Genomic DNA, 17,968 nt, shown 5'->3' with positions numbered 1-17,968 from the left:
TCAAACATTTATGTGATATGAAAAAAAGCACAAATAAATCCCAAACCTCCTTTTTTTTGGGGGGGTTCCTCAGGAGGATAAGTACAGTGTGTCCAGTACCTTGCCGTAGGGCTCCAGTTCGAACCCTTCTAGTCCAGGCATCATCTCCAGACTGGTAGAGATGTTCCCTGATGAATGCCTACACCTGTCCAACTTGGAGTCACTGTGGGGAGGGAGAGAGAGAGAGAGAGAGAGAGAGAGAGAGAGAGAGAGAGAGAGAGAGAGAGAGAGAGAGAGAGAGAGAAAGGTGAGAGAGAGAGAGAGAAAGGTGAGAGAGAGAGAGAAAGGTGAGAGAGAGAGAGAGAGAGAGAGAGAGAGAGAAGAGAGAGAGAGAGAGAGAGAGAGAGATGAGACAGACAGAAAGAGAAAGTGGATAAAAGAGAGAGAGTGTCAGAGAGAGAATAAAGATGAGGAGAGAGAATGAGAGATGAGAATTACTTTAGAGCCCCACCAGTCCCATAGCATTTAACAGGCACTAATGGGAGAGGAGAGCTCCATGAAAGAGTTCAGACAGCAGAGACAGAGAGCGTTCCAGACACAGGAGAGAGACAGAGAGAGAGTTCCAGACACAGGAGAGACAGAGAGAGAGTTCCAGACACAGGAGAGAGAGAGAGTTCCAGACACAGGAGAGACAGAGAGAGCGTTCCAGACACAGGGAGAGACAGAGAGAGCGTTCCAGACACAGGAGAGAGAGAGAGAGTTCCAGACACAGGAGAGACAGAGAGAGAGTTCCAGACACAGGAGAGACAGAGAGAGTTCCAGACACAGGAGAGACAGAGAGAGAGTTCCAGACACAGGAGAGACAGAGAGAGAGTTCAGACACAGAGAGACACAGGTTCCAGACACAGGAGAGAGACAGAGAGAGAGTTCCAGACACAGGAGAGACAGAGAGAGAGTTCCAGACACAGGAGAGACAGAGAGAGCGTTCCAGACACAGGAGAGACAGAGAGAGCGTTCCAGACACAGGAGAGAGACAGAGAGAGAGTTCCAGACACAGGAGAGACAGAGAGAGAGTTCCAGACACAGGAGAGACAGAGAGAGAGTTCCAGACACAGGAGAGACAGAGAGAGAGTTCCAGACACAGGAGAGACAGAGAGAGCGTTCCAGACACAGGAGAGAGACAGAGAGAGTTCCAGACACAGGAGAGACAGAGAGAGCGTTCCAGACACAGGAGAGACAGAGAGAGAGTTCCAGACACAGGAGAGACAGAGAGAGCGTTCCAGACACAGGAGTTCCAGACAGGAGAGACAGAGAGAGCGTTCCAGACACAGGAGAGACAGAGAGAGAGTTCCAGACACAGGAGAGACAGAGAGAGAGTTCCAGACACAGGAGAGACAGAGAGCGTTCCAGACACAGGAGAGACAGAGAGAGCGTTCCAGACACAGGAGAGACAGAGAGAGAGTTCCAGACACAGGAGAGACAGAGAGAGCGTTCCAGACACAGGAGAGACAGAGAGAGAGCGTTCCAGACACAGGAGAGAGACAGAGAGAGAGCGTTCCAGACACAGGAGAGACAGAGAGAGCGTTCCAGACACAGGAGAGACAGAGAGAGCGTTCCAGACACAGGAGAGAGAGAGAGAGAGCGTTCCAGACACAGGAGAGACAGAGAGAGCGTTCCAGACACAGGAGAGAGAGAGAGAGAGAGCGTTCCAGACACAGGAGAGACAGAGAGAGCGTTCCAGACACAGGAGAGACAGAGAGAGCGTTCCAGACACAGGAGAGAGAGAGAGAGCGTTCCAGACACAGGAGAGACAGAGAGAGCGTTCCAGACACAGGAGAGAGAGAGAGAGCGTTCCAGACACAGGAGAGAGACAGAGAGAGTTCCAGACACAGGAGAGAGACAGAGAGAGCGTTCCAGACACAGGAGAGAGACAGAGAGAGCGTTCCAGACACAGGAGAGAGAGAGAGAGCGTTCCAGACACAGGAGAGAGACAGAGAGAGAGTTCCAGACACAGGAGAGAGAGAGAGAGAGCGTTCCAGACACAGGAGAGAGAGAGAGAGCGTTCCAGACACAGGAGAGAGAGAGAGAGCGTTCCATACACAGGAGAGAGACAGAGAGAGAGTTCCAGACACAGGAGAGAGACAGAGAGAGCGTTCTAGACACAGGAGAGAGACAGAGAGAGCGTTCCAGACACAGGAGAGACAGAGAGAGAGTTCCAGACACAGGAGAGAGGTTATGGTCGTTAAATGATGTCTGGAGTTATGATAGCCTGGACCATGTTTTTTGATGGGGGAAGAACTTCAAAGTGGAGCTCTTCCTAGACTAGGCAGATCACCATTCATTATTCATGATGGCAGACAGTTGTACAGTAGTATAATCTGTCGGGCAGTATGCCCTACTAGTGCGGAGCGATTAGTGCTTTTTGAGGACGACTTGGCTTCGGTTTAATTATAAAAACGGAGAAAAAATATCACGACTTCATTATGTGAGTTGACTGCTGTAAACACAGAACAAAACCATTAAGAAAAGTCCCATGGCGATAGTCACTGTCCATTAATTAACCATCAGCTATATTATATATATTATTATATATATTATTATTATATATATTATATTATATATATATATATATATTAGCATATTTTAGTTGTTTTGTATATTACACTTGTTTTGTTTTGACTTCATTATTTAATTCCAAGCTGCTGTCTATGTTGTCTGACAAAAACCACAATTTCTGTAATTAATCGAAGTAAATAAGGCTTTTATGACTGCCGAATGGCAACACCTAGAGAAGCAACTGTTCTCGGTTTACCCCTCTTGATCGTGTCTCTCATGGAGCATAAAATAAACAGACCCGGACAAGTGGTCACACAATGGATTATGGTCATTGTAGTTAATTATCACGTGTTCCGTTGTAAACCTTGTAGAACATTGTCCCATTGGAAACCACATCCCACCGTTCGGCCACGATCTGATTTCTCTCTAGAGAAACTGCAGCGCCATGTGCATTATGATAGATAAACGCGGCAGGTCTTAACGTGGCCGTGGCCCCGAGTCAGGCACAGCCGCAGGGGACTCCTTTTTACTTGACTGTTAAATGGTCTACTTCAACCTGACAACGGCTGTATTATTCTTTATTTTCAGACAAAAAAAAAAAAGATTTGGGGATTTGCTTGGTTGGTCATTTTTTAAAATAAAAACCAGAGAACATTATTTAGTGTAGAGATAACGGCGAATAAACACAAAGAGTTGCACTACTCTCTCTCTCTCATATATATATATAAATTCCCAATCATTTATTGGGTAAAATACCAGCGCTTCGGCATCACTTCTTTTAGGGCGGCCATTTTTTTTTTAACATACTTCCGCGTCGTCTCAATCAACAAAACTTTATCGCACCTAAAAACACTTTGATTCTAAACATAAAAATGTTTGCAGAAACAGATAAACTGTCGCATGGAATCGTCACGATTATCAGCCAAAGAGCTGCTTCCAAATTGACTTTCTTCAACTAGCTAACTAACCACTTCTTTTAAAATGCTGGTAGGCAAATTACATTTCATCCCCTGCCCAAGGACCAGGAAACCTCATACCCCATAATGACATCACAATACCCCATAATTTACATTTACATTTAAGTCATTTAGCAGACGCTCTTATCCAGAGCGACTTACAAATTGGTGCATTCACCTTATGACATCCAGTGGAACAGTCACTTTACAATAGTGCTTCTAAATCTTAAAGGGGGGGGGGGGTGAGAAGGATTACTTATCCTATCCTAGGTATTGTGACATCACAATACCCCATAATGACATCACAATACCCCATAATGACATCACAATACCCCATAATGCAATACCCCATAATGACATCACAATACCCCATGGTTTCAGGTCGTGTCGAAGATGAAAAGCCGTGGGCTCCGGTTACTTGATACATGTATGTGTTCAAGCACTTTATCAGAATCTTGTTTCTCATGGTCTGAGAGTCCATTAGGTGCCTTTTGGCAAAGTCCAAGCGGGCTGTCATGTGTCTTTTACTGAGGTGTGGCTTCCGTCTGGCCACTCTACCATAAAAGGTCTGATTGGTGGAGTGCTGCAGAGATGGTTGTCCTTTTGGAAAGTTCTCCCATCTCCACAAAGGAGGAACTCTAGAGCTCTGTCGGAGGGACCATCAGGCCCTTCACAGATCGCTCAGTTTGACCAGCTCTAGGAAGAGTCTTGGTGGTCCCAAATTTCTTCCATTTAAGAATGATGGAGGCAACTCTGTTCTTGGGGACCTTCAATGCTGCAGACATGTTTTGGTACCCTTCCCCAGATCTGTGCCTCGACACAATCCTGTCTCGGTGCTCCACGGACAATTCCTTGGACCTCATGGCTTGGTTTTTGCTGTGACATGCACTGTCAACTGTGGGACCTTATATATAGACAGGTGTTTGCTTTTCCATATCATGTCCCAATCAATTGAATTTACCACAGATGGACTCCAATCAAGTTGTAGAAACATCTCAAGGATGATCAATGGGAACAGGATGCACCTGAGCTCAATTTCGAGTCTCATAGCAAAGGGTCTGAATACTTATGTAAGTAAGGTATTGCTGTTTTCGCTTTGTCATTTAGGGGGTATTGTGATGTCATTATGGGGTATTGTGATGTCATCATGGGGTATTGTGATGTCATTATGGGGTATTGTGATGTCATTATGGGGTATTGTGATGTCATTATGGGGTATTGTGATGTCATCATGGGGTATTGTGATGTCATTATGGGGTATTGTGATGTCATTATGGGGTATTGTGTAAGTCATCATGGGGTATTGTGATGTCATTATGGGGTATTGTGATGTCATTATGGGGTATTGTGTAAGTCAAGGGGTCTGAATACTTTCCGCAGGTGCTGTAATCGAAGACTAGAGAATTAGATTCAGATTAACTTCTCTATCTCGCCAGCCAGCTAGCTACGGCCAGCCAGCTAACTTCTATCTCGCCAGCCAGCTAGCTAACGGTGACATAAGTACAAGTGACGTAAGTATTATGCTTTATTAGCTTTCGTGTCAGTTTAAGCAGGTCGGGGAACACAGTAGATTGCCAGAACAGGTATCATGCAAATAATGTGTTGTTGTGACAGCAAAGTTTGTAAATAATAAAGACAAGTGAGGCAGGTAGTCTAGTGGTTAGAGGCAGGTAGCCTAGTGGTTAGAGGCAGGTAGCCTAGTGGTTAGAGGCAGGTAGCCTAGTGGTTAGAGGCAGGTAGCCTAGTGGTTAGAGGCAGGTAGCCTGGTGGTTAGAGGCAGGTAGCCTGGTGGTTAGAGGCAGGTAGCCTGGTGGTTAGAGGCAGGTAGCCTAGTGGTTAGAGGCAGGTAGTCTAGTGGTTAGAGGCAGGTAGCCTAGTGGTTAGAGGCAGGTAGCCTAGTGGTTAGAGGCAGGTAGTCTAGTGGTTAGAGGCAGGTAGCCTAGTGATTAGAGGCAGGTAGCCTAGTGATTAGAGACAGGTAGCCTAGTGATTAGAGGCAGGTAGCCTAGTGATTAGAGGCAGGTAGCCTAGTGATTAGAGGCAGGTAGCCTAGTGGTTAGAGGCAGGTAGCCTAGTGATTAGAGGCAGGTAGCCTAGTGGTTAGAGGCAGGTAGCCTAGTGGTTAGAGGCAGATAGCCTAGTGGTTAGAGGCAAGGTAGCCTAGTGGTTAGAGGCAGGTAGCCTAGTGGTTAGAGGCAGGTAGCCTAGTGGTTAGAGGCAGGTAGCCTAGTGGTTAGAGGCAAGGTAGCCTAGTGGTTAGAGGCAGGTAGCCTAGTGTTTAGAGGCAAGGTAGCCTAGTGGTTAGAGGCAAGGTAGCCTAGTGGTTAGAGGCAGGTAGCCTAGTGGTTAGAGGCAAGGTAGCCTAGTGGTTAGAGGCAGATAGCCTAGTGGTTAGAGGCAAGGTAGCCTAGTGGTTAGAGGCAGGTAGCCTAGTGGTTAGAGGCAGGTAGCCTAGTGGTTAGAGGCAAGGTAGCCTAGTGGTTAGAGGCAGGTAGCCTAGTGGTTAGAGGCAGGTAGCCTAGTGGTTAGAGGCAGGTAGCCTAGTGGTTAGAGTGTAGAGTAATAATAAAGACAAGTGAGGCAGGTAGCCTGGTGGTTAGAGGCAGGTAGCCTAGTGATTAGAGACAGGTAGCCTAGTGGTTAGAGGCAGGTAGCCTTGTGGTTAGAGACAGGTAGCCTAGTGGTTAGAGTGTAGAGTAATAATAAAGACAAGTGAGGCAGGTAGCCTAGTGGTTAGAGGCAGGTAGCCTAGTGGTTAGAGGCAGGTAGCCTAGTGGTTAGAGGCAGGTAGCCTAGTGGTTAGAGGCAGGTAGCCTAGTGGTTAGAGGCAGGTAGCCTAGTGATTAGAGGCAGGTAGCCTAGTGGTTAGAGGCAGGTAGCCTAGTGGTTAGAGACAGGTAGTCTAGTGGTTAGAGGCAGGTAGCCTAGTGGTTAGAGGCAGGTAGTCTAGTGGTTAGAGGCAGGTAGCCTAGTGGTTAGAGGCAGGTAGTCTAGTGGTTAGAGGCAGGTGGCCTAGTGGTTAGAGGCAGGTGGCCTAGTGGTTAGAGGCAGGTAGTCTAGTGGTTAGAGGCAGGTAGTCTAGTGGTTAGAGGCAGGTAGCCTAGTGGTTAGAGGCAGGTAGCCTAGTGGTTAGAGGCAGGTAGCCTAGTGGTTAGAGGCAGGTAGCCTAGTGGTTAGAGACAGGTAGCCTAGTGGTTAGAGGCAGGTAGCCTAGTGGTTAGAGACAGGTAGCCTAGTGGTTAGAGACAGGTAGCCTAGTGGTTAGAGGCAGGTGGCCTAGTGGTTAGAGGCAGGTAACCTAGTGGTTAGAGGCAGGTAGCCTAGTGGTTAGAGGCAGGTAGTCTAGTGGTTAGAGCGTTGGACTAGTAACTGAAAGGTTGCAAGATGGAATCCCCCGAGCTGACAAGGTGAAAATCTGTTGTTCTTCCCCCTGAACAAGGCAGCTAACCCCACTGTTCCCCTGAACAAGGCAGCTAACCCCACTGTTCCCCTGAACAAGGCAGCTAACCCCACTGTTCCCCTGAACAAGGCAGCTAACCCCACTGTTCCCCTGAACAAGGCAGCTAACCCCACTGTTCCCCTGAACAAGGCATCTAACCCCACTGTTCCCCTGAACAAGGCAGCTAACCCCACTGTTCCCCTGAACAAGGCAGCTAACCCCACTGTTCCCCTGAACAAGGCAGCTAACCCCACTGTTCCCCTGAACAAGGCAGCTAACCCCACTGTTCCCCTGAACAAGGCAGCTAACCCCACTGTTCCCCTGAACAAGGCAGCTAACCCCACTGTTCCCCTGAACAAGGCAGCTAACCCCACTGTTCCCCGGTAGGCTGCCATTGTAAAATAAGAATTTGTTCCTAAGTGACTTGCCGAAAGGTAAAAATAAATACAGCCAGGATGAGACAGGAAGGCTGAGGCAGCTGATAACACACCATGAAGAGAGACCTAGGGGCGGGGGTCCCAAATGGCACCCTATTCCCTTTATAGTGCACTACCTTTGACCAAGGCTGGCACCCTATTCGCTATATAGTGCACTACCTTTGACCAAGGCTGGCACCCTATTCGCTATATAGTGCACTACCTTTGACCAAGGCTGGCACCCTATTCGCTATATAGTGCACTACCTTTGACCAGGGAATATAGGGTACCATTTGGAACACAGACCTACTTAGCTCAGAATGCTCTCTGTAGATAACGTAGCTGCCGTTTGTGGTTAGCAGTGTATCTGCTCTATATAGAAGTGACACCTACTGTACAGCACAGCCAATTCAAGACAATCCCCTGTCCCGCTCTCTCTCTCATGTCACTCTCCTTAGGAGACTGAGACATGCATGCAGGCAATAGAGGCTGCTTGAGGAGTCCTTGCAGGTCAGCGTAGAGCATTCCCTACCCAGCAAACCATAATTGGTAAGAGCATTCGGTTAGGTTGTGGCAAACGTTCTCACGACACAAAAACTGTGAAGTAGTGCTGATGATTATAGAATGTTTGTATAAAACATTCACCTGATGTTACAAGAACGTTCCCAGAACACATTTCATCTGTTCTTTAAAAAGGTTCCCAGAACACATTTAATTTGTTCTTTAAAAAGGTTCCCAGAACACATTTAATCTGTTCTTTAAAAAGGTTCCCAGAACACATTTAATCTGCTCTTTAAAAGGTTCCCAGAACACATTTAATCTGTTCTTTAAAACGTTCCCAGAACACATTTAATCTGCTCTTTAAAAAGGTTCCCAGAACACATTTAATCTGCTCTTTAAAAGGTTCCCAGAACACATTTAATCTGCTCTTTAAAAAGGTTCCCAGAACATATTTGATCTGTTCTTTAAAAAGGTTCCCAGAACATATTTGATCTGTTCTTTAAAAGGTTCCCAGAACACATTTAATCTGCTCTTTAAAAAGGTTCCCAGAACACATTTAATCTGCTCTTTAAAAGGTTCCCAGAATGTTGTGGTCCTTCTGTAGCTCAGTTGGTAGAGCATGGCGCTTGTAACGCCAGGGTAGTGGGTTCGATCCCCGGGACCACCCATACGTAGAATGTATGCACACATGACTGTAAGTCGCTTTGGATAAAAGCGTCTGCTAAATGGCATATATATGTTTAATTGGGAAACAGAGACAGATTAAGAGAGAAAAAAAGACGGAAGACAATTTGGATTTCCTGCAGCTTTGTGCGATAGCTTTGTGCGAGAGCTATGTGAGGTAGCTTTGTGCGGTAGCTATGTGAGGTAGCTATGTGCGGTAGCTTTGTGCGAGAGCTTTGTGCGAGAGCTTTGTGCGAGAGCTTTGTGCGAGAGCTATGTGCGAGAGCTATGTGCGAGAGCTATGTGCGAGAGCTATGTGCGAGAGCTATGTGAGGTAGCTTTGTGCGGTAGCTATGTGAGGTAGCTTTGTGCGGTAGCTTTGTGCGATAGCTTTGTGCGAGAGCTATGTGAGGTAGCTTTGTGCGGTAGCTTTGTGCTGTAGATATGTGAGGTAGCTTTGTGCGGTAGCTATGTGCGATAGCTTTGTGCGATAGCTATGTGCGAGAGCTATGTGCGAGAGCTATGTGAGGTAGCTTTGTGCGGTAGCTTTGTGCGAGAGCTTTGTGCGATAGCTTTGTGCGATAGCTTTGTGCGATAGCTTTGTGCGAGAGCTTTGTGCGAGAGCTATGTGCGAGAGCTATGTGCGAGAGCTATGTGAGGTAGCTTTGTGCGGTAGCTATGTGAGGTAGCTATGTGAGGTAGCTATGTGCGAGAGCTTTGTGCGAGAGCTTTGTGCGAGACATATGTGCGAGAGCTATGTGAGGTAGCTTTGTGCGGTAGCTATGTGAGGTAGCTTTGTGCGGTAGCTATGTGCGATAGCTTTGTGCGATAGCTTTGTGTGATAGCTTTGTGCGAGAGCTATGTGCGAGAGCTATGTGCGAGAGCTATGTGAGGTAGCTTTGTGCGGTAGCTATGTGAGGTAGCTTTGTGCTGTAGATATGTGAGGTAGCTTTGTGCGCGAGCTATGTGAGGTAGCTTTGTGCGGTAGCTATGTGCGATAGCTTTGTGCGATAGCTTTGTGCGAGAGCTATGTGCGAGAGCTATGTGAGGTAGCTTTGTGCGATAGCTTTGTGCGGTAGCTTTGTGCGGTAGCTATGTGCGAGAGCTATGTGCGATAGCTTTGTGCGATAGCTTTGTGCGAGAGCTTTGTGCGATAGCTTTGTGCGATAGCTTTGTGCGATAGCTTTGTGCGAGAGCTATGTGCGAGAGCTATGTGAGGTAGCTTTGTGCGGTAGCTTTGTGCGGTAGCTTTGTGCGGTAGCTTTGTGCGGTAGCTTTGTACGAGAGCTATGTGAGGTAGCTTTGTGCGAGAGCTATGTGCAATTGCTATGTGAGGTAGCTTTGTGCGGTAGCTATGCGAGGTAGCTTTGCGAGGTAGCTTTGTGAGGTAGCGAGGGGAGCGAGGGGTTAAGGAGAGAGAGGAGAGGGGTGACACACAGGGACACATGTGACACCAGGAGGGGACAGAGAGCTGAGGGGTGAGAATGGGTGAGACACAGGGACACATGGTGTCCCCAGGGGGGGGGGGGGGGGACAGAGAGCTGAGGGGTGAGACACAGGGACACATGGTGACCCCAGGAGGGGACAGAGAGCTGAGGGGTGAGAAGGACTGATGAGGGGGAGGGGAGAGGACGACGGCCTAGCTTGCAGGTCTGTGACTCCAGGAACGTGGGAATGGGTGACACACAGCTGGACTCCAAGATAGATGACAGGACAAAACAGTGTCTGGGCGCATTCATGACTCAGTCACAGGATGCAATGCATTATGGATGTTCATACTGTATTTAGCATAGTTTTGCAGTCTATACCAGCAGCAACCAGTAGCATTGTGTGAATGAACATAAATGCTCAGTGCCTCATAAAATAGTGTGATCATGTGACTGAACAGCGGAGTTTGTGCTATTTAATGGTGTGCGGAAGCAGCACAGTATAGAACGAGACACACTGCCTCAGCGTAGTGTGAAGAGAATGCGCCGTACTGTACCTGATGTGAAAGCTCTCTCCATAGGGTAACACTGAGAAGGCTGCACACAGAGAACGCTTGGCACAGATCAACACGATCCTGGAGAGAGACAAAACAACAGTAACAACATGTTAGGGAGGGAGAGAGAGAGAGAGAGAGAGATGTCTGGCACGACATGCAATTGTACCTTTTTGACTTTCATCTAAACCTCAACTTCGGCAGTATTTATACCTGTGCGCTGCTTGTCAACACAGCACCACTGAAATAGTCTGGTGGGTAGAAGGCTACCACTGAACTGCGGTAAAAAGGCCAACGTCCTACACCTAGGTGGAAACAAGGCCACTGTGTGTTGTGCTGCCCTCGCATGTCTACCTGTATCAGCTGCAGGATCAGACGGCTAACGGCTAACGTTACCAGAGCTGCTACTTCGCACCATATTCCCAGAGCTGCTACTTCGCACCATATTCCCAGAGCTGCTACTTCGCACCATATTCCCAGAGCTGCTACTTCACACCATATTCCCAGAGCTGCTACTTCACACCATATTCCCAGAGCTACTACTTCACACCATATTCCCAGAGCTGCTACTTCACACCATATTCCCAGAGCTACTACTTCACACCATATTCCCAGAGCTACTACTTCACACCATATTCCCAGAGCTGCTACTTCACACCATATTCCCAGAGCCAGAGCTGCTACTTCACACCATATTCCCAGAGCTGCTACTTCACACCATATTCCCAGAGCCAGAGCTGCTACTTCACACCATATTCCACATATTCCCCAATATTCACCATATTCAAGACCTAACCTTCACCACTCAGAATGAAGACCTAACCTTCACCACTCAGAATGAAGACCTAACCTTCACCACTCAGAATGAAGACCTAACCTTCACCACTCAGAATGAAGACCTAACCTTCACCACTCAGAATGAAGACCTAACCTTCACCACTCAGAATGAAGAACTAACCTTCACCACTCAGAATGAAGAACTAACCTTCACCACTCAGAATGAAGACCTAACCTTCACCACCCAGAATGAAGACCTAACCTTCACCACTCAGAATGAAGACCTAACCTTCACCACTCAGAATGAAGACCTAACCTTCACCACTCAGAATGAAGACCTAACCTTCACCACTCAGAATGAAGACCTAACCTTCACCACTCAGAATGAAGACCTAACCTTCACCACTCAGAATTAAGACCTAACCTTCACCACTCAGAATGAAGACCTAACCTTCACCACTCAGAATGAAGACCTAACCTTCACCACTCAGAATGAAGACCTAACCTTCACCACTCAGAATGAAGACCTAACCTTCACCACTCAGAATGAAGACCTAACCTTCACCACTCAGAATGAAGACCTAACCTTCACCACTCAGAATGAAGACCTAACCTTCACCACTCAGAATGAAGACCTAACCTTCACCACTCAGAATGAAGACCTAACCTTCACCACTCAGAATGAAGACCTAACCTTCACCACTCAGAATGAAGACCTAACCTTCACCACTCAGAATGAAGACCTAACCTTCACCACTCAGAATGAAGACCTAACCTTCACCACTCAGAATGAAGACCTAACCTTCACCACTCAGAATGAAGACCTAACCTTCACCACTCAGAATGAAGACCTAACCTTCACCACTCAGAATGAAGACCTAACCTTCACCACTCAGAATGAAGAACTAACCTTCACCACCCAGAATGAAGACCTAACCTTCACCACCCAGAATGAAGACCTAACCTTCACCACCCAGAATGAAGACCTAACCTTCACCACCCAGAATGAAGACCTAACCTTCACCACTCAGAATGAAGACCTAACCTTCACCACTCAGAATGAAGACCTAACCTTCACCACTCAGAATGAAGACCTAACCTTCACCACTCAGAATGAAGACCTAACCTTCACCACTCAGAATGAAGACCTAACCTTCACCACTCAGAATGAAGACCTAACCTTCACCACTCAGAATGAAGACCTAACCTTCACCACTCAGAATGAAGACCTAACCTTCACCACTCAGAATGAAGACCTAACCTTCACCTCTCAGAATGAAGACCTAACCTTCACCTCTCAGAATGAAGACCTAACCTTCACCTCTCAGAATGAAGACCTAACCTTCACCACTCAGAATGAAGACCTAACCTTCACCACTCAGAATGAAGACCTAACCTTCACCTCTCAGAATGAAGACCTAACCTTCACCACTCAGAATGAAGACCTAACCTTCACCACTCAGAATGAAGACCTAACCTTCACCACTCAGAATGAAGAACTAACCTTCACCACCCAGAATGAAGACCTAACCTTCACCTCTCAGAATGAAGACCTAACCTTCACCACTCAGAATGAAGACCTAACCTTCACCACTCAGAATGAAGACCTAACCTTCACCACTCAGAATGAAGACCTAACCTTCACCACTCAGAATGAAGACCTAACCTTCACCACTCAGAATGAAGACCTAACCTTCACCTCTCAGAATGAAGACCTAACCTTCACCTCTCAGAATGAAGACCTAACCTTCACCACTCAGAATGAAGACCTAACCTTCACCACTCAGAATGAAGACCTAACCTTCACCACTCAGAATGAAGACCTAACCTTCACCACTCAGAATGAAGACCTAACCTTCACCTCTCAGAATGAAGACCTAACCTTCACCACTCAGAATGAAGACCTAACCTTCACCACTCAGAATGAAGACCTAACCTTCACCACTCAGAATGACCTAACCTTCACCACTCAGAATGAAGACCTAAGCTTCACCCTTTGAGTCGTTTCCATTTTTGAACCTTGTAAACATGCATAATTAATCTGTCAATAATACACATTCATCTATCGTCTGCTAAATGACTTAAATGTAAATGTAATATGCCAAATGTCAAAAGGAAACTAAGATCGTTTTGAAAATGTCTCCGTTTTCCCTATTTAGTGCACTAGTTTTGAGCAGGACCCTTATGGCTGTGGCCTCTATCTCAGATCTCACAATCTCAAGTGGAAAACCCTCACTGCCAGGCCCAGCATGCATGGGAAAGAGTCGAGTTGAAAACCTTCACCACATGGGAAAGAGTCTAGTGGAAAAGTAAAAACAATGCCAGTGAGCCCTGGTGGGTTCATAACGGGCACAGGGTAAACATAGCACTCTTGTTTCTCAGCTGGCATGGAGCCAGATGACTGTGTGTGTGTGTGTGTGTGTGTGTGTGTGTGTGTGTGTGTGTGTGTGTGTGTGTGTGTGTGTGTGTGTGTGTGTGTGTGTGTGTGTGTGTGTGTGTGTGTGTGTGTGTGTGTGTGTGTGTGTGTGTGTGTGTGTGTGTGTGTGTGTGTGTGTGTGTTCGTAGAGTGCCCTGGGGACAAGGGAACAGGCAGTCTGGCAGTACAGATAGCCAGTATGTGACTGTGGATGACGGAGTGTTCTGTTGGGTGACTGAGTGTTCTGTTGGGTGACTGAGTGTTCTGTTGGGTGACTGAGTGTTCTGTTGGGTGACTGAGTGTTCTGTTGGGTGACTGAGTGTTCTGTTGGGTGACTGAGTGTTCTGTTGGGTGACTGAGTGTTCTGTTGGGTGACTGAGTGTTCTGTTGGGTGACTGAGTGTTCTGTTGGGTGACTGAGTGTTCTGTTGGGTGACTGAGTGTTCTGTTGGGTGACTGAGTGTTCTGTTGGGTGACTGAGTGTTCTGTTGGGTGACTGAGTGTTCTGTTGGGTGACTGAGTGTTCTGTTGGGTGACTGAGTGTTCTGTTGGGTGACTGAGTGTTCTGTTGGGTGACTGAGTGTTCTGTTGGGTGACTGAGTGTTCTGTTGGGTGACTGAGTGTTCTGTTGGGTGACTGAGTGTTCTGTTGGGTGACTGAGTGTTCTGTTGGGTGACTGAGTGTTCTGTTGGGTGACTGAGTGTTCTGTTGGGTGACTGAGTGTTCTGTTGGGTGACTGAGTGTTCTGTTGGGTGACTGAGTGTTCTGTTGGGTGACGGAGTGTTCTGTTGGGTGACGGAGTGTTCTGTTGGGTGACGGAGTGTTCTGTTGGGTGACGGAGTGTTCTGTTGGGTGACGGAGTGTTCTGTTGGGTGACGGAGTGTTCTGTTGGGTGACGGAGTGTTCTGTTGGGTGACGGAGTGTTCTGTTGGGTGACGGAGTGTTCTGTTGGGTGACGGAGTGTTCTGTTGGGTGACGGAGTGTTCTGTTGGGTGACGGAGTGTTCTGTTGGGTGACGGAGTGTTCTGTTGTGTGACGGAGTGTTCTGTTGGGTGACGGAGTGTTCTGTTGGGTGACGGAGTGTTCTGTTGGGTGACGGGGTGTTCTGTTGGGTGACGGGGTGTTCTGTTGGGTGACGGAGTGTTCTGTTGGGTGACGGAGTGTTCTGTTGGGTGACGGAGTGTTCTGTTGGGTGACGGAGTGTTCTGTTGGGTGACGGAGTGTTCTGTTGGGTGACGGAGTGTTCTGTTGGGTGACGGAGTGTTCTGTTGGGTGACGGAGTGTTCTGTTACTATTGTATTAAAGGACCAGTCTACACTCATAACAACAGCCTTGTGATGCTCTCTGACCCACTAGAATGATTTAATAATAGCCCCAGCACTAGAACAACAGAGACAGAGCAGAGCCAAGTTCCAACAGGTGATCAGGTGATTATATAATAATAATAATAATAATAATACTAATAATAAGGGTCCTCTGAATGAGGAGTTAATATGTGGACTGGCTGGCTTTACATTTTCCAGTTACTGGCCCACCTCTCTAACCTCTGGGCTACTTTCAGTTGGCTTGTAGCCTTGCATTAAAAGACCGCGGTCAGGAGTCCAGAGTTACTACATACTGTATATTCCTCATCTACAGTTCTGTTCTGCAAAGAAAATTAAGAAAGGAAGTGTTCTGGGAGAACGAGGAAGTGTTTCAGTCAGTGTTCTGAGAGGCAGGAAGGGCTTCAGTCAGTGTTCTGAGAGAATGAGGAAGGGATTCAGTCAGTGTTCTGAGATACTGAGGAAGGGCTTCAGTCAGTATTCTGGTAGACAGGAAGTGTTTCAGTCAGTGTTCTGAGAGGCAGGAAGTGTTTCAGTCAGTATTCTGGTAGACAGGAAGTGTTTCAGTCAGTATTCTGGTAGACAGGAAGTGTTTCAGTCAGTATTCTGGTAGACAGGAAGTGTTTCAGTCAGTATTCTGGTAAACAGGAAGTGTTTCAGTCAGTATTCTGGTAGACAGGAAGTGTTTCAGTCAGTGTTCTGAGAGGCAGGATGTGTTTCAGGAAGTGTTCTGAGAGACTGAGGAAGAGCTTCAGTCAGTATTCTGGTAGACAGGAAGTGTTTCAGTCAGTATTCTGGTAGACAGGAAGGGATTCAGTCAGTGTTCTGAGATTCTGAGGAAGGGCTTCAGTCAGTATTCTGGTAGACAGGAAGTGTTTCAGTCAGTGTTCTGAGAGGCAGGAAGTGTTTCAGTCAGTGTTCTGAGAGACTGAGGAAGAGCTTCAGTCAGTATTCTGGTAGACAGGAAGTGTTTCAGTCAGTGTTCTGAGAGGCAGGAAGTGTTTCAGTCAGTGTTCTGAGAGGCAGGAAGTGTTTCAGTCAGTGTTCTGAGAGAATGAGGAAGTGTTTCAGTCAGTGTTCTGAGATACTGAGGAAGGGCTTCAGTCAGTATTCTGGTAGACAGGAAGTGTTTCAGTCAGTGTTATAAGACTTACCTGCTGCCTCGTGTGTCGTATTGTCTCATGTTCTTGATGAAGTGGACCTTCTTCACAGGGTGATGTCTGGGGGAGCCCAACAGGTTACGAGCCCGACTGTGGGGAGAGAGAGAGGATGAAACATGGCAACACAGCAGTCAAGAGCCAAGGATCCCCCACCTCAGATTGTAGTTCACAGTTTCCAGTCTCAACAGTAATTATTCATCATAGTCCCATCAGTTGCCATGGCAGCCGTGATAGCAAACAGCATAGGCTGTGCTCTCTCTGTAAATTTATAAATATATTCATAATTATTATAACTTTTTTGTGCGTTTTTATCCAACTCATAACAATGAAACCTGTGACCACCATGTGTGTGTGTTCCCTGAGGGGGGGAATTCAATCTGTTAGGTGGACTTTAAAGGACTTGTGAGGTGTCCGGGATTTGAGTAGAATTCTATATAATTCTCCCTCCCCGTCTCCCTCCCTCCCTCCCTCCCTGCCTGCCTCCCTCCCTCCCTCCCTCCCTCCCTCCCTGTCTCCCTCCCTGCCCCTCCCTGCCTGTCTCCCTCCCCCTCCCTGCCTGCCTGTCTCCCTCCCTCCCTGCCTGCTTGCCTGCCTGCCTCCCTCCCTCCCTGCCTGCTTCCCTCCCTCCCTCCCTCCCTCCCTCCCTCCCTCCCTCCCTCCCTCCCTCCCTCCCTCCCTCCCTCCCTCCCTCCCTCCCTGCCTGTCCCTCCCTGTCTCCCTCCCTCCCTGCCTGTCTCCCTCCCTCCCTCCCTGCCTCCCTCCCTCCCTGCCTGTCTCCCTCCCTCAATGCCTCCCTCCTCCCTCCTCCCTGCCTCCCTCCCTGTCTCCCCCCCCCTGTCTCTCCCCTCCCTCCATGGGAAACATATGTTTGTTGTCAAAGTGAAATAGATAACAAAAGTGAAATAAACAATACAAATTAACAGTAAACATTACACTTACAAAAGAATAAAGACATTTCAAATGCCATATGATGTGCAAATAGTTAAAGTACAAAAGGGAAATTAAATAAACCTAAATATGGGTTGTATTTACAATGGTGTTTGTTCTTCCCTGGTTGAGCTTTTCTTGTGTCCGCTTTAATCTAACTCCAACACCACACTTTTAAAAACCACTATTCTATCGGGCTGTTTTTCACAGTGTATTCCTTTTCAGCAGACAATTCATAGGATAAATAAAATCACACATGCAAACGGTAACCCAAAAGGTCAGTTCAGTTGGATTGAGGAGAGTTGTCAGCTCGGCTGATTGGGTGGTAGATAGTCGCATACTATCACCTTACCACACACACACACACACACACACACACACACACACACACACACACACACACACACACACACACACACACACACACACACACACACACACACACACACACACACACACACACACACACACACACACACACACACACACACACCTCTATTCTGCTTGTATGGGTTGGTTAACAAACACACTAGTCAGCAGAAGAACAAGCATTTTCCACAGACAGACAGAAATGGAACATTCCAGCACATTCTGCAGGCGTTCTCAGAGGATCTCTCCCAACTTCAAAACACACATGTGATCTTCCTGGGAACCCTATGTTGTGTGGTATGTCTGTTATACATGCAGCTATGCAGACAGTGCCCAATGTGTTGTGTGGTATGTCTGTTATACATGCAGCTATGCAGACAGTGCCCAATGTGTTGTGTGGTATGTCTGTTATACATGCAGCTATGCAGACAGTGCCCAATGTGTTGTGTGGTATGTCTGTTATACATGCAGCTATGCAGACAGTGCCCAATGTGTTGTGTGGTATGT

At 47.3% G+C, this 17,968-nt stretch overlaps 1 protein-coding gene across 1 annotated transcript in view; it reads right to left on the bottom strand.

Annotated features, from left to right (window-relative positions):
- The window catches only part of LOC124032396 (CDK5 and ABL1 enzyme substrate 2-like), a 54,369-nt gene that overhangs the window by 13,232 nt on the left and 23,169 nt on the right, over nt 1-17,968 (bottom strand). Inside the window, exons 2-4 of the mRNA XM_046344770.1 lie at nt 16,160-16,255; nt 10,495-10,572; nt 100-202 (exon numbers count right to left, since the gene is read on the bottom strand). Of these exons, the coding sequence (XP_046200726.1) occupies nt 100-202; nt 10,495-10,572; nt 16,160-16,255 (277 nt within the window). The remainder of the gene's footprint in view (nt 1-99; nt 203-10,494; nt 10,573-16,159; nt 16,256-17,968) is intronic.

The sequence above is a fragment of the Oncorhynchus gorbuscha genome, linkage group LG03 (assembly GCF_021184085.1).
Source record: "Oncorhynchus gorbuscha isolate QuinsamMale2020 ecotype Even-year linkage group LG03, OgorEven_v1.0, whole genome shotgun sequence".
NCBI lineage: Eukaryota > Metazoa > Chordata > Actinopteri > Salmoniformes > Salmonidae > Oncorhynchus > Oncorhynchus gorbuscha.
Note: the sequence above shows the minus strand (reverse complement) of the source record. Positions and strands in the feature narration are given on the sequence as shown.